Source organism: Eptatretus burgeri, chromosome 3, assembly GCF_056783735.1.
Source record: "Eptatretus burgeri isolate ZD-2024b chromosome 3, Ebu_testis_v1, whole genome shotgun sequence".
Lineage (NCBI taxonomy): Eukaryota > Metazoa > Chordata > Myxini > Myxiniformes > Myxinidae > Eptatretus > Eptatretus burgeri.
Window position 1 is genome coordinate 85,957,417 of NC_140963.1, and position 22,500 is coordinate 85,979,916.

The 22,500-nt window shown below is 48.3% G+C and overlaps 1 protein-coding gene across 6 annotated transcripts in view; it reads left to right on the forward strand.

Annotated features, from left to right (window-relative positions):
* Positions 1-22,500, forward strand: part of LOC147030369 (sodium channel protein type 1 subunit alpha-like) — a 269,967-nt gene that overhangs the window by 22,404 nt on the left and 225,063 nt on the right. For all 6 annotated transcript variants that reach the window (XM_085874344.1, XM_085874339.1, XM_085874338.1 and 3 more), the window contains one exon: positions 6,492-6,807. In XM_085874344.1, the coding sequence (XP_085730470.1) occupies positions 6,550-6,807 (258 nt within the window). In that variant the 5' untranslated portion in view covers positions 6,492-6,549. The remainder of the gene's footprint in view (positions 1-6,491; positions 6,808-22,500) is intronic.

Consider the following 22,500-nt stretch of genomic DNA (forward strand, 5'->3'; position numbering starts at 1 on the left):
GGGTCTTCAAGCAGCCATCAAATTTCGAGACTGGTCTCCCATCGCTACTTTCTCCAACATGAACTTGTCCTGGGAATTCTTTCAAAGAATATTGCTCTCTCCCTCTCTCATGCGCAGATTTACCTCTCTCGCCTTCAGTTGTCCTTCCCTTCCTCCTGTCCCTGGTACACTAACGCTTGTGGCGAGGCAGTTGTCCTGAAATAACTTGTCTTTGCCTCATGGAAAGCAAATCCAATTGAGGGTAATCTCAGTTCCTTCCACAAAGCTCGGAACAAGTGTGTCTTCTGTCAGGAGGGCCAGAAAATAACATCTTTCTCATCTCAAGGCTAAACTCTCAAACTTCTATCCCTCCTCCAAATCCTGGTGGTGTCGAATTAAGTCTGTTTCTGGTGTATGTTCCCCCTCCAATCCCCTTCCTTACCTCAAATGGCTGCACTGCTGATACCGCACGTGAAAAGGCTTAATGTCTAAACTCGGTGTTTGCAGCTAAATCTTGTGTCCGAAACCCATCGCTTTCTGGACTCATCTTACCCAGTTGCACCAGCTGTCCCTGGACTCTGTGTCCTTTTCTCCTGACAAAGTGGAGAGGTTGCTGTCAAACCTCGACTTAGATTCTGCAACCGGTTCAGACGGCATCAGTCCACGTGTCCACAAAACCTGCTCTTCTGCTCTTGCTCACCTTCTCTCTGTTCTATTCACCCTCTCATTTGTTCAAGGTCATCTGCCATCTGCTTGGAAATCAGCAAACATTACCACTCTGCATAAAAAAGGTGCAAAAACAGATCCCTGCAACTCCAGACCAATCAGTCCTCTCGCAATTATCAGCAAGGTTATGGAATCCATAATCGCTTCAGACATTAAATCCTTCCTCCTCTCCAAGGGCTTGATTTCCGATCGTCAATTTGGATTCAGACCAGGTCACTCTGCCCTGGATATGCTGCTTCTGCTCTCCCAGCAATGGATGGAGATCCTCGATCAGAGCCATCTCCTGAGACATATCGCGTGCTTTTGATACGGTCTGGCTCCCTGCCAGCCCTGCTCACCAAACTCTCTTCCTATAGTATCCAGGGACATCTCCACTCATGGCTCACAGACTTCCTCTCCTGTCACAGCCAACGTGTGGCTCGAAATGGAGTTCTCTCATCCCCTCTTCCTGTCAAGGCTGGAGTTGCTCTCTGCAGTGTTCTGGGCCCTGTTCTTTTTCTGGTTTTCATCAATGATCTCTCTGACTCTCTGGAAAATCCTGTTTCTCTCTTTGCTGATGACTCCACCGTCTGCCGTACCATCTGTCGTCCCTCAGACCGGCAAGCAGCAGCTTCTTCGCTCTCTGCAGATCTGGGTAAAATCACAAACTGGTCCAACACATGGAACATGTCTTTCAATGCCAACAAATCTCATTGTCTCACTATGTCTTTATGAAAGGACCATTTGGGACCTCCCCCCCTATCTACACTCTCAACAATCCTCTGGAAGAAGTCCTTTCATTCAAGCTTCTGGGTCTCACTGCTATGAGAAAAGCCTGGGAAAGCTTTTCTCATATTTCCTGGGAAAGCCACATTTCCAAACTTGCCTCCAAATCCAGTCCTCCGTCGTGCTGGGAATGCTCCGTCGTGCAAAGTCCTTCCTTGGCCCACCTGAGCACCTGACCACATACAAAGCTTTTGTCCACAGCCTGATGGAGTACTGCTCTCCCCTCTGGGCTGGTGCCTCCCGCCTCCCTCCTCTCACATTTCTCGGCTTCACGCTGTGGAAACCAAGGCATAGAGGATCATTGATATCTCCAGTGATGAGGCTGAGTCTTTGGGGCCTCTCACTATCTCACTGCAAGCAGGTCAGTGGCCATCTCCTCTCCGGTGTCACCCCCCCAGGTCTGTCTGTGATATGTCCCCTCCCCACCCCCCCCCCCCAATATTTCTGCAGGGTGCTTAAGATCCACCAGCAACCCCCTTCTGGTAAAACGAACAAAACCACGAATCACTGCTCACCTTCACTCTTTCATTCCTCTTTTTTCCTGACTTTGGAACAAACTCCCACACTCTCTTCAATCCCACTCTTCCCTCCAGGTCTTCAAAACATGTTTACAGGTCAGGTCAGGTCAGGTCAGGTATGGGAGCATGCGCCAGAGCAGCGCGTCACTGCATCCACTTTCCGCCGGTACTCCAGGGGCCTCCGTCTGGCCATCCTCCCCCCAGGCAGATGCCTGGCCCATCCCCATCTCCTTGATATGCTGATCAACCTGCTGCAACCACGAGGCATGTGGTCGGCCCATTGGCCTCCTCCACTCACGAGACTCCCTTGCTGAGAGAATATGGTGAGCAGGATTAGCGTCAGGAAAATGAGCCACATGTCCATACAGCTGCAGCTGACGCTCACAGACTATGCAGGTAACAAATCTCATTTGTGTCTCTCTCAACAACCGCTCGTTGGACACAAAGTCTGACCAGCGATGGCCAAGAATTCTCCGAAGAGACCTGGTACCAAAGGAATTAAGTCTCTGTCTCAGATCCCTGGTCAGAGTCCAAGTTTCACATCCATTGAGCAAGACTGGAAGCACCAAGGACCTGAAGACTCAGACTTTCGTCCTCCCGCACAGGTATCAGCAGCACCACACCCTATGATCCAGTGAATCCATGACTCCCCAGGCCCGACCCAGACATCTGTTGACATCTGGCTCACAGCCAGAAGAGACATGAATATCACTGCCAAGGTAAGTGAATCTCTCCACGACCTCAACATCCTCACCACAAACAGGCACAGACGGGACAACAGCGTCCAAGATGTCATTGAAAGACTGGATCTTCATTTTAACCCAGGAAACCCGTAATCCCAGCGGCTCTGACTCCTCATTCAGCACCCCGAGGGCCCCCAAAAGGATATCTAGAGTCTCCGCAAAGATGACTGCATCATCTGCGAAATCAAGGTCAGAGATCTTGACATTCCAAAACGATGCACCACAGCTTGATCTCTCCAACATCCTCCCCAGAATCCAGTCCATACAAGTGCTGAAAAGTGTGGGGGCCAGTACAGACCCCTGACAAATTCCTGTAACAACTGGAAATAAGTCAGAGATGGTAGCACCACATCTCACAGCACTCTCATTTCCAGAGTATAGTTCAGACATCAGATCAATCAGTTTTGGTGGCACCCCACGAATACCAAGAATCCTCCAGAGGGCATCCTGATTCACTGAATCAAACGCTTTACAGAGATCAACATAGGCTGCAAGTTGCCCCTGCCGAAACTGTCGTCTGCATTCGGTGAGGACCCGAAGAACAAGGGTACGGACAATCGTTGACCTCTTTGGTGTAAAGCCTGACTGCTCTGGGCGCTGGTGCTGAAGCAGATGGTGGCGAACCCTATCAAGAATTATCCGAGCAAAGACCTTGCCCAGCTCTGAGAGCAGCATCACCCCTCGGTAGTTGTTGCAGTCTTGGCGATCACCCTTCCCTTTCCAGAGAGGGACAAAAAGGCCCCTCTTCCAGTCAGTTGGGTTGATGCCTGTGTTCCATGCAGAGCACAGAACTACATGCAACATGACATGCGTGCAGCATTTCCACCAGCCTTGAGAAGTTCAGCATGGATTTCACAGATCCGTGGAGCTTTACTCAATTTCAACCGGTTCACCGCAGCCTGTGTTTCCACAAACAAAGGTGGACCACAGTTGATTGGAGGGTCAGCAACAGGGATTGTAACACCCTTGACGTCCAACTCGACAGCTGGTTGATCAGCCTGGTACAACTTCTCAAAGTAATCGGCCCAGTGGGCCTTCACTTCGGATTTCTCTGTCAAGAGCCTACCTCCCTCTGCTCCAACTGCAGTACACTGAGGGAGGGGCTTGGATGAACGCAATGCGCAAATTCCCCAGTCAAGCAGCACGAGAATCCCTTGACCACAGGTGATGCTCTACGCCCTCACAGATTCCTCGCACATAGGCCTCCTTGTCCACCCTTAGCACACGTACAGTTTTACTCCTCAGCTCCCTGAACAGATCAGCTCTACCATTCCGCCTGAACCTGCGACTCTGGTCAATGGTATCCAGTGTCTCTTGAGAAACAAAATTCTTCTTCGCCCGGTGGTGAGTTCCAAGACATCCACCTTTCCACATCAAGAACGGTGGTCTTTAAGGCACTCCACAACTCTTCAGGATCCCCCAAAGCACCCACACCCCCCAAATCTCCACTCAGCCTGTTCGCAAACTCCTCAGCTACCCTCTCATCCTTGAGCTTGCCAACATCTAGCCTAGGCTGGAATGGTACAATTCTTCTGGATTTAAGGTGCAACTTAAGAGTTGCTCCAACAACCCAGTGGTCATTATTGAAGAACTGAGCATTCCGGTAGACCCTGCATTTCTGGATCATCCTCCAGTGACCATCAACGAGCACATGGTCAATCTCCTTTGCCACCAAGTCCATTGATGAGTTTGTGAGTGCTGAAACCATGAACCGGCCACCCTAAGTCCATGACTTCTTGCAAAGTCAAGGAACTTAGTGCTATTCAGGTTCACATTTCCAGACCCATGGGGACCAACACACGTCTCATAACCATCCCGATCAGTTACAGTCGATGCATTGAAATCCCACAAGTCTTGAAGTGTGTCTCACCTGGGGCACTGATCAACCACCGACTCAAGCGAGGCATATAATGTGTCCTTCACGGTGAGATCACTCGCCTCAGTCAGAGCATATACATAGACCAGCGAAATGACACCCAAGCAGTGATGAATCCTTCATCTCATAATACTCTCATTGACTGGTGTTGCTTCAATTATCATTGGAGTCAGCTTATTGGACACAGCTACAGCAATTCCTTGGGTATGGTAACCATCAGAGCGACCAGACCTATAGTAGGTGTAACCAGCCGCCATGATCTCGCCACAATCCGGTCTCCGAACCTCAGAGAGTGCTGCAATACCGATGTCCAAATGCTTGAGCTCAGAAAACAACAGAGACAGGTGATCATCCACTCTTCGGAATAGGAAATTCTAGGCACCCACCCAAAGGGACCGCCTCAGGTTAACCCATGGAGACCGCCGTCTGGCGGACAACACCTCAGCACCACCACGACACACTCTCCTGCAATCTGACCTTGGAATGTTACCCATGGTGTCCCTCCTATCAACAAAGATTGGGGGTCCCAAATGCTTTGCTCCAATCCCATCATCCGTTGAGTTCCTCTGAGAAAGGAAGCTGCACAGGAGGTACTCCCACGGAGTGGGTTTTCAGATTTTTTTGATGCTTCTGGAATGTTTTGCGGAATGAAGCGTTTTACAGTGGCTGCAGTGCAAATCCTTTCACCAATCTCCTAATAAGAAGTAACCCAACTGCGAAGGACGTCCGCAGACAGTTGGGCACTAGATATGGATGGCCGTTGGCTCACAAGGAGCTCCTCTGCCCTTTGACAGGTTTTGTTTTTAATCCTGATGGATGTCCATATCCAAACACCCTCCTCACCAGGAAACCTGGTGGGGGAGACGGTTTAGTCGCCGACAACCCGACCATGGAACAGCTTAGTGCAGGTTTACATGCTATCTGTAGCAAGTCACAGATCTGATCTGGTCTGTCCTGACAATAGCTGTTCACAACCACCTCTTATCTTCCCCCATCCAAAACCACAATCTTTTCTACCCCCGTGAATCCACCCCAAACCCACTCCCTTCAAATTCCCTTCTTTCCTTCCCGAAAGTTCTCTGTCGTGTAAGGTCCTGAAAGGCAATGTGGTGTCCATCTTGTTTTCCCCGTGTACCCCACCCCATCCCTCTCCCTTCCACAGATCTCCTAATGTCTCTGTTCCCCACTGTTTTGTCCTTCCCTTTCCCTCCCCTCTTGTCTCCTTCTCCCCTTGTGCGTTCTGTGTGTTAGCTCTCATATGAGCCTCGACAATGCATACAAAAAAAAATAAAAATGGTGTTTATCATTCAATTAGGGCTGCAATTGTGCCGCTGATGAAGTGCGCCCTTTTAGGTTAGGGCTAGAAATCTTTCTATGACAGCTTGGAACTTGGCCAGAATGATAGTATTACCTCGTGCAATTTTCATCCACTAGCTCATGCAAGCATATGGGTTATCTGTCTTAACACCCGTTGCACTTTGTGATGAATCACCCTACCTGTGAAGCACCAGTCCAGCAGTTTATAGTTGAGTAAGGAATTTCACTCAGACCCATAGATTAGTGCTCCACTTCTGGATAATCTCACCAGACCAACATGTGAGTATAAGTTGATATTGAACTGTATAAAATCTCTTGGCATGTCTTCAGACGATGCGAGTATCTCAATTGCCAAACCTTTTGAATGCCCCTCTTATATCCATCTCTTTTTATCAGCACAAACTGCTATATAATATGCTCTCCACAGCAAACTGCAAGGTTCTAGTTGCTCTCAGAAACCACAGTAATGTGTGTGATGTGCATTGGTGAATTAATAATCTAAACCATTACTCAAACCCAGATGCAATTGTGTATGCACTTTCTCTCTCGCCCAATTCTGTACTGTAGAAACGGGTCAGGCAGTTCGTGGCTGAAACGGGTCAGGCAATTGGCACAGGATGAGAAGATGGCAACGGCGCTGCTGTCACCACAAGGAGCGCACAGTCTGCGCCGCTTCACTCCCGAGTCGCTCGCACAAATTGAGCACCGGGCGGCACAAGAGAAGCTGAAGAAGGCAAAGGGTTTCGAGAGCGAGGACGAAGAGCCCAAACCCACCAGTGAGCTTGAGGCAGGAAAAACCTTGCCTTTCATCTACGGTGATGTTCCTCCACAGTTGGTCGGAGAACCGCTTGAGGACATCGACTCTTTCTATAGCACCGAGAAGGTGAGGCTCAAATTGATGAGCTGAGACATGTGATTTGTTGGTTCCATCGTATCCTTGCTAAGCTTCTCTCAAGAGTGCTGATCTGCTCACTAAAGAGCAGTATTGGAGATTTTTTTTTTAATTTGCAAGAATTTTTGGCTTCATGCATACATTGTCTGTGGCAGATGAAGGTTGCAGGCATTATGTTTTGACTTATGTTCAATATAATGGGCTTTTTAACCCCCTTCAGTATGGAGCTTTGATTTGCTGCATAATTTAGACTCGGTGGGTTTCCTGGAATGGTCTTGGATTCCTGCAGACAATGACAGATAAGCATGTGGAAGTGGCAGGATGACTCGGTGGTAGAATGCTTGCTTTTGAGCTTTCTGGTTTTGAGTTATCACCGAAAAGATTCAAAAACCACCTTGCTGACACTGTCAGCTGTTGCGTCGAGATTGATGAGTGTCGGATAATGGTAATTCTGAGCTTCACTGAGCTATTTGTCTCATGTGTAATCATCACAACAAACCCCATGCTATTTCCAAATAGGAGCAACTCTATTGCATGTACCATTGCCATGGAGGCCATTATCTAAATGGGATGTGACACTTCTAATGGGTGGAGCAGCCCTTTCCTGTGTGCAGCTTTTCTTGTGTGTCAATTAAAATCAAAGGGTTTTCCGAATCACTAAATTATTTTTTGTATGAAATAAAACAGGCTTCATTCGCTTGAGTTACCCACACTATTGCTTTCTGCTATACTGCCTTAGAACATACATCCCCAAGCAAGGCAAACAGGAGGCCGAAACCATAAGCCTTACCCCCCCCCCCCCGCACCACTAAACGGTTAACAAAATTGTATCATGAAGTATGTATGACATATACTGAAGCATCTGCTTTACAGTAACCAAAATTGATTCAGGCCAAATGTGGTTATTCCAATATTATCTGAACTGTGACTGGCCAAGTCCCAGCCTTCAGTGAGAATTTGATATTCAGATTAAGGGTTAGAGTCACTGAACTCTTGGATATGGAGAATGGTTGAAAGTGCTCAATGGTAATTAGAGGAAAACAAGTGCTTGGATGGTGTTTAAGTACAAGAATAATGGAAACAAATTAGTTACATTTAATTTCATTTGGGCAGGTTGTTTGAATTGCAAGTTCGCAAACTTGATTGCGGTTGGGCAAGCAACGGCCATCCTTAACCGTATGCCTCTAAGGCAATGGCTCTTCTGGCTAAACGGTTGCATCGGCTCTGCCTATTAGACATGAGCTTAACAGAGAGTGAGGAGCTTCTGCTCCACACCGACGAGGGCTAACAAGCCTGAAGCACGTGCCTGTGTATGTTCTTCCTCAGGGGTGGACTGGTCGATAAAAATTGAGAATTTAATTATCTTCCCAACATTGGCTGCAGCCCAATGCTACTGAGAAGTAGGGGGATGTAGCTCTGCTAAGATTATGCCTAATAGGCGGAGTCTATGCAACCATTTAGCCAGAAGAGCCTTTTTAAATTTAAATTGTTCCAGTCTGCTCGCAGAACTGTGTTGTGAAGCAGACAGGTTAATGTGTGGCATGCATTTCCTGATGGTCAGGGTTTATGCAGCAATAGCTGGTGTGGCACTTGCTTCCTGGTACCCACGACAGTAATGGGGTCTGATCCTGATGTACATGAGACTGAATCGTTGCAGCGTTGCTTGAAAAATATTTTTTATAACAAAAAAAAAACAACCTGATTTCAACAACAAAAAAACTGCAAAGCACTTCTCTTATATTCGGTTTTGGTTTTGTTGAATGAATCTTATGCTGTGAACCGAATACTGTATTTTGTGGATTGCAAATGTGAGAAGCACCAACATATAGTAAAATTCGATCATGCCAATACAATCCAACTACTGTATTTGCAAAGTTTGATCTTGAGCCTTATTCATTGTCATGCCAAATGTTAAGGCCCAGTCACACCTTGACCTTTTAGCCAGCAATGGCAACGTATCAAAATGTATGTAAAACGCTGGCTTACGCTGAACTTTTGATGTTTTTTTTTAAGATTCGGTCGTATGCATAACATATTAGTAACGGACACAGAACGTTTCGTTGTCTTATAGATAACTTATACCAACGAATGCATAGCCTGTTGTCGGCGTTCACAACCTATGCCCAACGATAGTCCAACTTGTGCATAGTGCGCTGCACGTATCACCGACGATCACTTTTTTTATTTTATTTTTTCTTCGCTATGACTGTGATGTTGACATTTCGACTTCTAGTGCGGTTATAATATTGTTATGGCTGTGGAAATTCGCAGAACACCATAAAGGTCCTCAGTTCAGTTATATTGCGAAGTGTGGGTTCAGATAGATTTCCCCACCGTTGTTTAATGGGGATTATTTGTGTGGACAGGGCTGTGATCTTTGAGTAAGCCGTTATTCTTTGCTATCGTTATTTTGGACCAATCGCTTCACACAACCACCCTGCAAGGGACAAAGAGAACTACCGCGGCGGCGAGCGTCCCTAATTTGGCGGGAAAACGCTTCCTTCGAGAAATTTCCCGCATGTTCTGGAGGTTTCCCGCGTGTTCTGGAAGGAGGGCGGGGCAAGAGCGGAGGAGCGGAGCGTGGGTAATAAAAAGGGTGCATGGAGCGTTCGCTCTCTCTCTCTCTCTCTCTGGAGTTGCTGCTGGGGTTGCAAGGGTTGCTGTCATTGCTGGTGTGGTTGCTGCCGCTGGACGCAGCGTAAGGAGCTGTGCTGCTGCTGCCAGAGCTGCGTGGAGATCTGGGCTCGTGTCCGAGTCAGGAGCTTGGTGCGTTCAGTTGGTGGATGTCCGGGCGTCGCGAAGGAGACGTGGGCTGGAGGCGCAGCCCTGCTGTCGCACGAACCTGCGCGTGCGTGTGGGGAGAGACTGAGAGAGCTCGCCTGCCGCTTGCCAAGACCCGAGCTCAACCGCGGCTACGCTAGCTGCCGTGGGGACGGGACGTCGCGACTCGCCCCATCAAGGCACCACGAGGGTGCAGGTAACCTGCAACGGTCTCGTGGGGCCCTTTCAGTCACCAAAGCCCCATGTTATAAAGGCCCACGGGCCCAGTCTGACTCCCTTGTCTATGAGGGTGGTCTTTTTCCTGGGGTTTTTCTTTGAATGCATGTTGTGGCGCCGTGTCTGTCAAGTAGTAAGACTGATAAGTGATTGTGTAGAACGGTTGTAGTTCTTTTTGCATTTCTTTTGCTTTTGTTGATTGCATAATTGCATACGTGCATGCCTGCATACGTGCATGCCTGCATACGTGCTGTGTAAATTAAATGTGCTTGTGTGAATGTTAACCCGTTCGGCGTGTCCTTTTCCCCCCATTGAAGTGCCATATTGTTTTTGGATTACTAGTTGGGTTTTCAATACCGATAATAGAATCGGGTCCGGCGAGGTTTGGCGATAATACCCGCTCGGTTATCCCAGAACGGAACGAACCGTTTAAGCGGTTCGTGTCCAAACAGGCCTTCGCCGAGGTACGGTCCCTCGGTAGGTTACCCGCGTGAATGCTTAGGTATATCGATATTCGGTGATTGACCCTGTCACGCACGGGTAGAATATGGACTTAGCCGTGGTGTGTTGAAGGCACACCCGTAGCTGGTTCTCGGCGTTGTTCCGGGAAGTCACGACTGAATTGCTCATCCGGTGGGCGTGCGGCTGCCATTGGCTAAAGCGGTCATTCGCACGCCGGGCAGTGTAGATTCGTAACACTGGTGTTCAGGAGTGTGGGATTCAAATCCATCCCACCTCCACCAAAATTAACGGAACCGGATCAAGGGTTTGCGAGGCGACCCTCCGGTTCCATTAAATTTCGAGCCTTTTAAATTGTTCCGAGAAGCAAGATGGCGTTTCAAGGCGAACGGGAGCAGGAGGGACTAGGTATGGATTTATAAATGTTAGAATCCATGGCCCAGGATGAGATCCCCGTGCAGGACATTGATATGCAGGTTGAACAAACGCAGAACCCGAAATGGGCGCAGCGGCGGCAGCCACGGTTTTTGACACCCCTCCCCTCCTCCGTCAAAATCCCTCCCTGGTCCCCAGCGAAACCGCGACCGACCGAGGCGATGCGGCTTCGTCGGGGTCGGCCGAGTTCGGCCAAGTGGGGGAAATGTTTGCACGGATGCTGAAATAAATGCAACAAATGAAAAACGAAATGAATGCAAATGCGTGCAGGATGGAAAACGAAATGAAAGCAAACACAAACGAAATGAATAACAGAATGAAAACAAACACAAATGAAATAAAAACAAATGCATGCAGGATGAATAACAGAATGAGTGCGAATATGACAAACGAAATGAAAAAAAAATGCGGGATGAGATGCAGTGCGTGGGGCGATGCCTGCAGGCGCGAAAAATGGCGGCACCACGTGGCAGCTCGACCGAACCGACAAGAGGGAGTGTGAACTGTGTTGGCCCCGTGGTGGAGGACAAAGTAATGTGGGAGATGTGTAAGACGAGACTCGTGCAGGTGACAAAGGAAGTGACGGTGACACAGAGGGAAAAATTAAAAGGGATGACTGCGACGTGTATAAGACGCGTAAAGACGAAGGAAATATAATTAACAGAGACACGAAGGGCGACGCAGGAATTAGAAGAAATAACAGACGCAGGAGATGGAAACGGTAGAGGAGAGACGACACGAAAGTAAAGACGAGAGCACACACATGGTGTTAGTGGAGGACGATGAGGGGGAGCTCGGGGAATGTGTCGTGACCCGGTGCAAGCAGCTGGCAGGAATGGAGGGAGACGCTATGCTCCCTTGAAGCGGATCTCGACCAGGTGGGTCCGGTCGAGCTTTGCGAGTTAGAGGGGGCGAGTGCTGTTGACGGGTGCACACGGAGCTTTGGGGGTGTGAAGGCCACGGAACCCCTTGTGGCACAAATCCCCAGCGTGGTTGTCCACGTGGTGAATCATGTGTGTTCACGAGTGTGGCGAAATGTGTGCTGCAACGCACGCATATCGTGGGTGAAAGGCGGTGTGTAAAAGAAACCGTGTGTGTGAGTAAAATGGTGTGCGAGGTTGCAAGTGAGCGGAAGTGCGTGCCTCCCAGCCCACCGTGTGTGGATGAAAAGGTGTGTGTAAAGGAAACACCTCGTGTGGAAGGAACAGCGTGTGCGAGGGAAACTGCGTGTGTGGTTTCGAAATATGTGAGTGAAACGGCACGAGTAAGTGAACGGCCGTGTGTGAGAGAGACCGTGTGTGTGAGGTCGCTGTTTGTGAGGGAGATGGCGGTCGGCATGTGGGAACGCGCAACCGCATGTCCCGGTCTGAGTGTCATGTCAAGGTGTGTGAGCGTCGTGGCACATGGGAGTCTGTGCGCGAGAGTGTGACGACGACGGTGCCTGACGGTGTACAAAGGCCGAGTAGCGGCCGTAGCTATTTTGGGAACCGTGCCGGGTTTGCACGGCAGCGCGCGGGGTCTGTGCTGTGCTACGTACGAGGCCGCCACGTGCGCGCCTGCAGGAGTGAAGCCCGGTCCGTAAACGCAGGTGGTGGATTAGCCGATCCCACATATGGACAGAAGGGAGGCTGGATATGGATTTGGACCGGACGGGTTCTCCACGGGAGCGTGTTTGTGTAAAGCTCCGACAAGCAGATGACATGTGTTCGCGTGGGGAACCCCTCGAAATGTGAGGCTTGTTTTTGATGCGCAGGGTGACGTCGTGGCTGCATGGTCGGAATCCGGCAGGAGGGAAATCCCTGCTGGATGGTACTGCCCGAGAAGGGACGAGGTGCGAGAAACGCGAACATCTGCCATGACGTCACGGGAGTAAAAGAGCGCAGGTTGCGAGTTTCCGCGCTGGTGCGCGCATTAAAAATAAAAATAAAAAAACGCAAGCTTCGCTTCGGGTGAACAGGATTCCCGGGCAAGGGGTGGAAGACCCCCTTGGCCTGGGCACAGGACACCACTAGTTAGGGGGAAGGGTTAGCTTAGTTAGACCGGCTCCATGGGACAGGGATAAGTCCTCATGGAGCCCGTGGAATGGATTAGGTCGAGGGATGTCAGTTTAGATTTAGGATGGGAAATGGAAAAAATAATATTTGGAGACAAGGACAGACTTTGAGTGTGTGGTGGGGACGAAGTTTAGCTACGTAGTGTTAAAAGGAACGTGCTATATTTTAAGGGATGACGAGGGAGCACGAGGTAGTTATGGGATTTAGATAGAGGAATGGCAGTGTTCAGCGATGAGAGGTGTGAAATGGAAAATGGAAACATGTTGAGCGAGTGAGGCCAGCGAGCCTGTGTGTATGGAGTGAATGTGGAATGCATGGTGTGATGAGTGATTGTGGGGAGGAGTGATTCTCACCCAAGGGACCCCGGGGTCAGTATAATGTGAGTTAGTGGGTTAGTCAAACTGACAAAATGGAGGACGTTTTGCTGTTGGTGGGAACGTAGGCTCGAAACCCGTTTGGAGGGGTGCAGGAGCCCTGTTGACGGACTGGGAGCGTGGCTACGAACGGTGAGTATCGCTTAGTGGGTACCCTGGGCACCGGGCGAGTCGGCCGCGGTAGGCCAAGGGTCCATGGGGGGCCGGGATAGTGTCGTGGGTACGGGTGTGCCCCCATAATGCGGGGCCCGGGGCGCCATTGGGCACGGGCACTCAGGGAAGGGGCCCGGGGTGCCAGCCTGCTACGTGAGCGTTTCAGGGGAGTCGCCATGGAGGGCACTCCCCAGTGTTTAGGGAGCTGGTAGGCTCGGAGACAGTTGTAGTGCCCGGGGGGTGCCATCGTTGGAGGATCGGCAGAGGGTAGTTCCTGTCAAGGGAGCCACGCGTCCCAGCCATGAGACCGTGTGAGGGCACGGGAGGAAAATTGGAGGGCAAGGCCCAAATTTGTGAGGACACCAACACAGGTGACAGGAATCTTGGTTGTTAGAACCGGTTGTTAGAACAGTTTAAGCGAGAGGCGCTTTTGGAAAGCCCTGGGGTAGTTAAAAGATAAATGGTTCGTGTAGATAGGAAGTGTACCCCTCCGCACCATCCATCGCTTCGCTCTCGTCGTGGGCCGCTGGACTCACCTTGGGTTAGCTCGCTGAAATCTGAGGAGGCCATTCAGAGGCTTGGATTGGGCCTCAACACAGGACACTATCTCTCCCTTATTCGCCTCCGGGAAGGGAACGTAGCGGTTGGGAGTAGGCTAGGAGACACGATACGTTAGCCAGACAGAGACGATAAAGGGGGTTAGAGAGACGAATTTATAGGGACAATAAAAATAAAATAAAACAAAAAAATAATTTTGGGTTAAATTAGGTGGATTTTTTGTAAACTAAAGGGGTAGGTATGGACAGAGACAGGCAAAGGCGATAGGTTGGGAGGGAGACAGTGGGGTAGGTCCGAGCCCACCTTCCGAGTGGCCGGCACCACCGCACTCCCTCCACGAACCTCGTGTACAAGACAAGAGGCCGGCCAGCTTCATCTGCCGGCTGTTTTGCTACAAGGCCTGTGCCGGTCAGTTCATCTGCCGGCTGTTTTGCTACAAGGCCTGTGCCGGTCAGCTTCACCACCGGCCTGTTTTGCTACAACGGCCTTGTTTTGCCTTGCCATGCTTTGTCTGCCTGCCTTTGCCTTGACCCCATGCCTGCTAGCCCTTGTTGCATTTGCCCATCCATTCATTACCATGTGCGCCAGGATTATCGCGCGTTCTGCAGGGACTGCCCTGAAGGCAGCCGCTTCACGGGACTGCATTGGCGGCCCATGCACCGTGTTGTCCATCCATCCATCTGCACCACGGGACTGCATTGAGCAGCCCGTACACTGTTTTGTTGGCTTGAGTCAGTACCATTCACTGCTCTGCATGGACTGCCTTGCAGGCAGCCGCACACGGAGACTGCATTTGTGCAGCCCGTGCACCGTCTTGTGTTCACTGCGCTCATTTCAAGGGGGAGGCCTACGACTGCGCTTGAGCAGCCGGCCACATTCCCTGTCACCTGCAATTGTTCATGAGCCAGAGACTGCATTTGGGTAGCCTGGCTCCCTGTTTCACAAAATGGCCTGTGGGATGACATTGCTCCGTGCTTTTTTCCCCGCAGAGTCCATCGGTCCTGGGCCATGGTTTAGTGTAAATGTATAAGGTTAAGGTTTAAGTTCAGGGTAAATTGTAAATGAGTTGCTTCCCCCTGCATGTGTATCATTGCGCCAGTAATTTTATTTAAGTCGTCTGCATGAGTGGGTTTGTTTAGTTAGTTACTCAGCCCGTAGGTTATTTATTTTTGGGACACGAATACACTAAATGTCGCACTCAGGGATCTGAAGGTAAAACGTACTTGGGGAAACTAACACATGATGGCACACGAAAATTCGACGACTCGGGACGAGTCTGTAAAAAGGGGAGAGGGTAGTGTTACGGCTGTGGAAATTTGCAGAACACCATAAAGGTCTTGAGTTCAGTTATATTGCTAAGTGTGTGTTCAGATAGATTTCCCCACCGTTGTTTAATTGGAATTATTCGTGTGGACAGGGCTGTGATCTTTGAGTTAGTCGTTATTCTTTGCTATCGTTATTTTGGAACAACCGCCTCACAGAACCACCCTGCAAGGGACAAAGAGAACTACCGCGGCGGCGCGCGTCCCTAATTTGTCGGGAAAACCCTTCCTTCGAGAAGTTTCCCGCATGTTCTGGAGGTTTCCCGCATGTTCTGGAAGGAGGGCGGGGCGAGAGCTGAGGGGCGGAGCGTGGGTAATAAAAAGGGCGCATGGAGCGTTCACTCTTTCTCTCTCTCTCTCTCTCTGGAGTTGCTGCTGGGGTTGCTGTCGTTGCTGGTGTGGTTGCTGCCGCTGGACGCAGCGTAAGGAGCTGTGCTGCTGCTGCTGCTGCCGGAGCTGCTTGGAGATCTGGGCTCGTGTCCGAGTCGGGAGCTTGGAGCGGTCAGTCGGTGGAGGTCCGGGCGGCGCGAAGGAGACGCGGGCTGGAGGCGCAGCCCTGCTGTGTCGCGCGAACCTGCGCGTGCGTGTGGGGAGAGCCGGAGAGAGCTCGCCTGCCGCTTGGCATTGCCCGAGCTCAACCGCGGCTACGCTAGCTGCCGTGGGGACGGGACGTTGCGACTCGCCCCATCAAGGCACCATGAGGGTGCAGGTAACCTGCAACGGTTTCGTGGGGCCCTTTCGGTCACCAAAGCCCCACGTTATAAAGGCCCACGGGCCCAGTCTGACTCCCTTGTCGATGAGGGTGGTCTTTTATTCCTGGGGTTTTTCTTTGAATGCATGTTGTGGCGCCATGTCTGTCAAGTAGTAAGACTGATAAGTGATTGTGTAGAACGGTTGTAGTTCTTTTTGCATTTCTTTTGCTTTTGTTGATTGCATAATTGCATACGTGCATGCCTGCATATGTGCTGTGTAAAATAAATCTGCTTGTGTGAATGTTAACCCGTTTGGCGTGTCCTTTTTCCCCCCATTGAAGTGCCATATTGTTTTTCGGATTACTAGTTGGGTTTTGAATACCGATAATAGAATCGGGTCCGGCGAGGTCTGGCGATAATACCCGCTCGGTTATCCCAGAACGGAACGAACCGTTTTTAAGCGGTTTGTGTCCAAACAGGCCTTCGCCGAGGTACGGTCCCTCGGTAGGTTACCCGCGTGAATGCCTAAGCGATTGACCCTGTCGCGCACGGGTAAAATACGGACTCGGCCGTGGTGTGTGTTGAAGGCACACCCGTGGCTGGTTCTCGGCGTTGTTCCGGGAAGTCACGACTGAATTGCTCATCCGCTGGGCGTGCGGCTGCCATTGGCAAAAGCGGTCGTTCGCACGCCGGGCGGCGTAGATTCGTAACAATATATTGTAATTAATAGGCTGCCGCTCTACGATTTAAATCATAACCGCACTAGAAATCGAAGTGTCAACATCACCGTCATACCAAAGAAAAGAAAAAAAAAACAGTGAGTCTGGAACACTGAGGCCAACCATTACCTCGACGTGTTTCGACTTACGAGTACCTTACAAGTAACATGTCTGGACGTATGTCAACGATCGCGTAACGTGTCTACAACACGTTACTCATAGGTTAGAAATAAGTTTCAGATACGCGAAACATTACCTCGACGTGTTTCGACTTATGATTAACTTACAAGTAACGTGTGTCGACGTGTCAACGATCGCATAACGTGCCTACAACTTATGGCCAGCATAGCGGAACTTGAGTCATACGCTGGCATAAGTCGTAAAGTTTTAAGCATGCTAAAATTTGAGGACAACCGCAAAGTACAACAATGAAAGCCAGCATACTACGACGTATGGCAGTGTTTTTCAGCGTGCTCTCAATGTTTCCAAAACTCTCCCATCACGTATTCGACGTGTGCCAGCGTTTTAGTCAAATTTTTCAAAAATCGGCATAAGCTGGCTAAAACGTCAAGGTGTGACTGGGCCTTTCGCAGTACTGGGAACTGATGTCCTTGCCAAACAAATGGGAAGGACTTGTCAGTGGATTGTATTGCAATACCAGGAACATGCACCATTTTGTGTGATCCTGAAATTGTTGTCTGCAGTTGTCATTCGTTGATGATGACAGGTTATCCTTCTGTATTTTCACACTATTCAGCCTTGACAACTCAGGCGAAAACGAATTTACGTATAAAAACCTTCTTTTATCATATAAATTGCTCATCCCTTGATTTGAGCGATGTATTGGGCAGACTGCTGCCTCAATTGCTCTCGAAAATAAATAAAACTAGAGGGGGAGCACTCGGTAGAGTGCAAAACCTCCGCCGCCAATACTGCAAGGTCACTCGAGTGAACCTGATATCCTATTCATTCAATTTGACGTCAACAGTGCTCACAGAGTTATAGTTTGCAACTTTTCCCTTTTACTTTTAACTTTTACATACTCAATTCATTCGTCATAACTAGATTCCTTGAGACAGAAATTGATTTTATGTGGGTATATCCACCTGAAGTTCCAAAATCAGCCGCAATTATAATTTTGGCATGTTTTTTGTTGGAAATCACTTATAACATGCAGAAATGCAAAAAAAATAAAAATTCGAAATTGTTGAAAAAATAGTTGCTAAATTTTTTTTTTTTCCTCTAACAATTTTTTTTTGGAGGGGGGTTTGGAAATCACTTAAAACATGTAGAAATGCAAAAACAAAAATTCAAATATTTTTCAAAATGGCGGCCATATTGGACTTTCGACCAAGCCCAAAATCTAATGGCATGATCCTTGGACCATACCTAACCCCCCACCAAGTTTCGTCGAAATCCGTCAAGGAGTTTTTCAGTAATACTGTTCACAAACAAACAAACAGACGGTGAAAACAGTAACCTCCGTCCATCTTCGATGGCAGAGGTTAACCAGGCTTACATATATGAAGCAAAAAATTGCCTACTGCTTATTTGTATGTATAATAACACATCGTGGTTATATCGGTCATATAGATTGCAAAATGCAATGGCCCATAGGCTGACACTTGAGGCCGAGCTGACCATCGCACCAACATAGCAGACATATGATTTTCCTGCTTAGAATTATTGTGTGGGGAATAAGACCAGCTGTCTCGCCAATCAGTTTGAAGGCTTCATATGCATGCACCTTCATCACGTTTTTAATACATTAGATTATATATATATATATATATATATATATATATATATATATATATATATATATATATATATATATATATAACATATTTGAAATGAGCTGAGCACTGCCCCAATCTCCAAAGGACATAAGGTCCTACACCAAAGCATCACCTCTTATCCGGAGGCCTCAATCTCCTGTCAAACTGTTAAACCTGTCAAACAGAGAAAGATTACATGGTCAACAGAAGTTAAACATCAAACGGAGCCACCTATCCAGATTTTGGACTTATTTGCCTCTTTTGAAGGCACCTTTTTCTACAGTCCAGCAAGACTGTCCCATTGGCATACACATGCCCCTCAGCCTAAAGGCTGAAGCACATGGTCAAGCAACACACACGCATCCTAACCCCAAAGGGCCAGAATGCATGGTCATAAAATTGGACCACTCCAGAGGAGTGAGTCTCTATGACTTCAACAGCATGCCATCCTGAAGTAGGTCGTTTTTGCCCTTATCAGCACGGTATATCAATAAATATCTAACCATTGATGACCCCATATTCATTGTTCAAACATCAATCGCACCTCCTGCCTGTTATGGTGAGCATCGCCGTGGATTATGTCTCACATGGTAAAACCGCATAATCCGCAAAGAACAACCGTCCATCTACCACCCAGATGATTGTTCCCACCAATGCAAGCCATTCAACCAGAAAGCACGTGGTGCGATTGACGGGTAAATCAACATATGTGGAGTGTGACGAGCACTCCTCTGATCTCCAATGGACATAAAGTCCTCCACCAAAGCGTCACCTCCAATCCGGAGGCCTCAGCCCAGTGACTGTCAAACAGACAAAGATTACATGGTCAACATCAGTTGAACATCAAACAGAGCCGCCGATCCGGATTTCGGGCTTATTTTCCTCTTATGGAGGCACCTTTTTTCATCCAAAAAAGGTACACACACACACACACACACACACACACACACACACACACACACACACACACACACACACACACACACACACACACACACACTGTTACAGTTCTGAAAAACCATATGCCTCCAAGGCAATGGCACACAACGTAAAGTGATCCCAAGGCAGTTATTTCAATCGTAAATGTCTTCGATAATCCCTTCCATATGTCTAGTCGGTAAAATGGGAAAGATGCATTGTATGGGACTCTCTTCGTTAGGTCTTTTATATCTCTTATAGCCTCACTTTAACTTTTTCCTTTCCATTACACGAACCATGCAAGCAAGCATGCATGCCACGTAAAGAAGAATTAGCACACGATACGAGCATTTCCAGCATATTCACACTGTGGGCGTATCCGGCCAACAGCGTACTGATACATCGTTTTACTGGAGTTTGCACGGCCATTCCCCGTTCAAATGTGCGTGCCAATTCCCAACCACCACCTCACCTCAGACTTAACTCTGCTCACCAAACCTCACCATGTTCACCGCAACCGCTTCCTACAACTGGGAAAAATACCCCAGCAACAATCCACGCGAATACACAGCTTTTATTCACCATCTCACTACGAGCGCCCCGTGACACTTGGCCCTCACCATGACGCCATGTGGCAATGACCACTCATTTTAGATGCCACATTGCCACCACCTCTCACGAAGAATGTAAAGACAAGAGCGCCCTTCTCGATGACTGCCATAACTGCCTCATGGTCGTCAAATCCACACCAAGACCTCAAGGGAGTTGTTCCAGGGCATAACGCGAGGCACGGATGTGCGCTGCCGCTCGTGGAGGGACCTATATGTAGCGCAAGGATTTAGCTATGATTCCATGTTGAAATGAAGGGCAGCGCATGATCAGGGCTGGAGCACACATCCAAAGACCGCGGTCCCATGCGGGGTTCAGGGCTCCGACCTGAATGACTGAGCCAGTTTCTGGCTCCAAGGCCTGGCAGGGCGTGGCTAGAACTGCTGTCGCCCAATCGGGGAGCGGGATTTTGCCTGTGGCTCGTCGAGATCTGGTTCTCGGCTCCGCCCTTTGCCTGGGCTCATAAAAAGGGCAGAACGGAGCCAGTTCGCTCTCTTCTTTGCCCTCTTTGCCCTCTGCTCTTTTGGGTCACACTCTTTATGGGTCAGTTGCTCTTCCAGTCAGCCTGCTCGTGGATCGTTCAGTCAGCCTGCTCACTTGCACGAGTCCATCCTGTTCGCCCTGCTCACTGGTCACTGCTGCTGCTTGTCTTCATGTTCGGGGCTGTCGGTGCTGCTGCCAAAGGAACGTGGAGCATAACAGGATTGACAAGCAGGTCGTCAGTGAGCTTGTCAGTGCGTAGCGAAAGGCGCTGCGAGTCCCCATAACCAAGCCCGGAGGGGGGATTGCACACGACTGCCGCAAGGCGAGGCCACTCTGTTTGAGCGATCCCCAATAGGTCCAGTCATTTACACAGATAGGATAGGGACTTCTTACGCATCTTCTTCTTCCATCCTACTTTCCATCTACCTCGTCTACTGTGGATGCATAAAAGAGCATTAACGCAGGTGAAGCCTGACTTCTTTTACGGGTCGAACCGAAGGAGCGAATGTACTGACTCGCATTAACGTTTTCCTCTTGCACAATGCCGCACCCCCAATGTTGCACTACACCACACCTACCACTCCCACATCTTATACATAACTAGTAATCCTCCCACCTACCTCTACCTAAGCATTTTGGGTTGCATTGGTCTGCTGACCATGCCAAGTATTGAGAGGACGTTAACCCTCACCTGCTTTCTTTCTCTCTGGGCTATATGTAATCTTTCTCGTGTGTGTGTGTGCGTGTGTGCGTGTGTGCGTGTGTGTGAGAGATGGTGCCTGTCCAAGCATAAATTAAGATTGTAGAAGATATATGGGATAACTCTGCTCTCTGTCAGCTTTTGTCAGATTGCTTGTCTTTTGCCACACCCCACAAATTTTTGCTTTCCCTGCTGTGCATAACAATAAATCCGATTCACTGGGACACATACCTTTCCTCGCTTTGGTTGTAAATAAATGCTCTGCGTAGAAATGTTCCCAGCTGGTTTTCGTGTTTTCCTTCATTGGTCCAGCATGGTTCGTATCCTAACTTAGCCGGGACTTTATTCCCAATGATCCGTTCCTTTTAGTCGGTACGTCCTTGGCAGTGTCACTCGGCTGCATCTTATCTGGTAAAGTTATCCGGTTCGGACATGCCTGGTGTTGGCTTCATGACTCAAGTGGTGGACTTAGGATCTTGGGTCCTGAGTTCAAATCCTACTTGGCTGTTGAATTTATCCCAGGTGGGGTTGACTCAGCCTGTCATCCTTCCGAGGTTGGCAAAATGAGTACCAGCTTGCTGGTATCCTGCATTGGAGTGGTGACCCGTCCAGGATTGTGCCCAACAGCTAAGGAGACTGCTTAGGCAGCACCAACGCTCTGCACAGAGTATCGTAACAATGGATGTGTGTATATATATATGTGTGTATATATATATATGTGTGTGTGTATATATATATATATATATATATATATATATATATATATATATATATATATATATATATATATATATGTATATATGTACAGTATATATATGTACAGTGTGTGTATATATATATGTATATATGTACAGTATATATATGTACAGTGTGTGTATATATATATGTATATATGTACAGTATATATATGTACAGTGTGTGTATATATATATATATATATATATATATATATATATATATATATATATATATATATATATATATATATATATATATATATATATATATATATCATATATGCAGTGGGGAGAACAAGTATTTGATACACTGCCGATTTTGCAGGTTTTCCCACTTACAAAGCACGTAGAGGTCTGTAATTTTTATCATAGGTACACTTCAACTGTGAAAGACGGAATCGAAAACAAAAATCCTAAAAATCAGATTGTATGATTTTAAATAATTAATTTGCATTTTATTGCATGAAATAAGTATTTGATACATCAGAAAAACAGAACTTAATATTTGGTACAGAAACCTTTGTTTGCAATTACAGAGATCAGACATTTCCTGTAGTTCTTAACCAGGTTTGCACAGACTGCAGCAGGGATTTTGGCCCACTCCTCCATACAGATCTTCTCCAGATCCTTCAGGTTCCGGGGCTGTCGCTTGGCAACACAGACTTTCAGCTCCCTCCAAAGATTTTCTATTGGGTT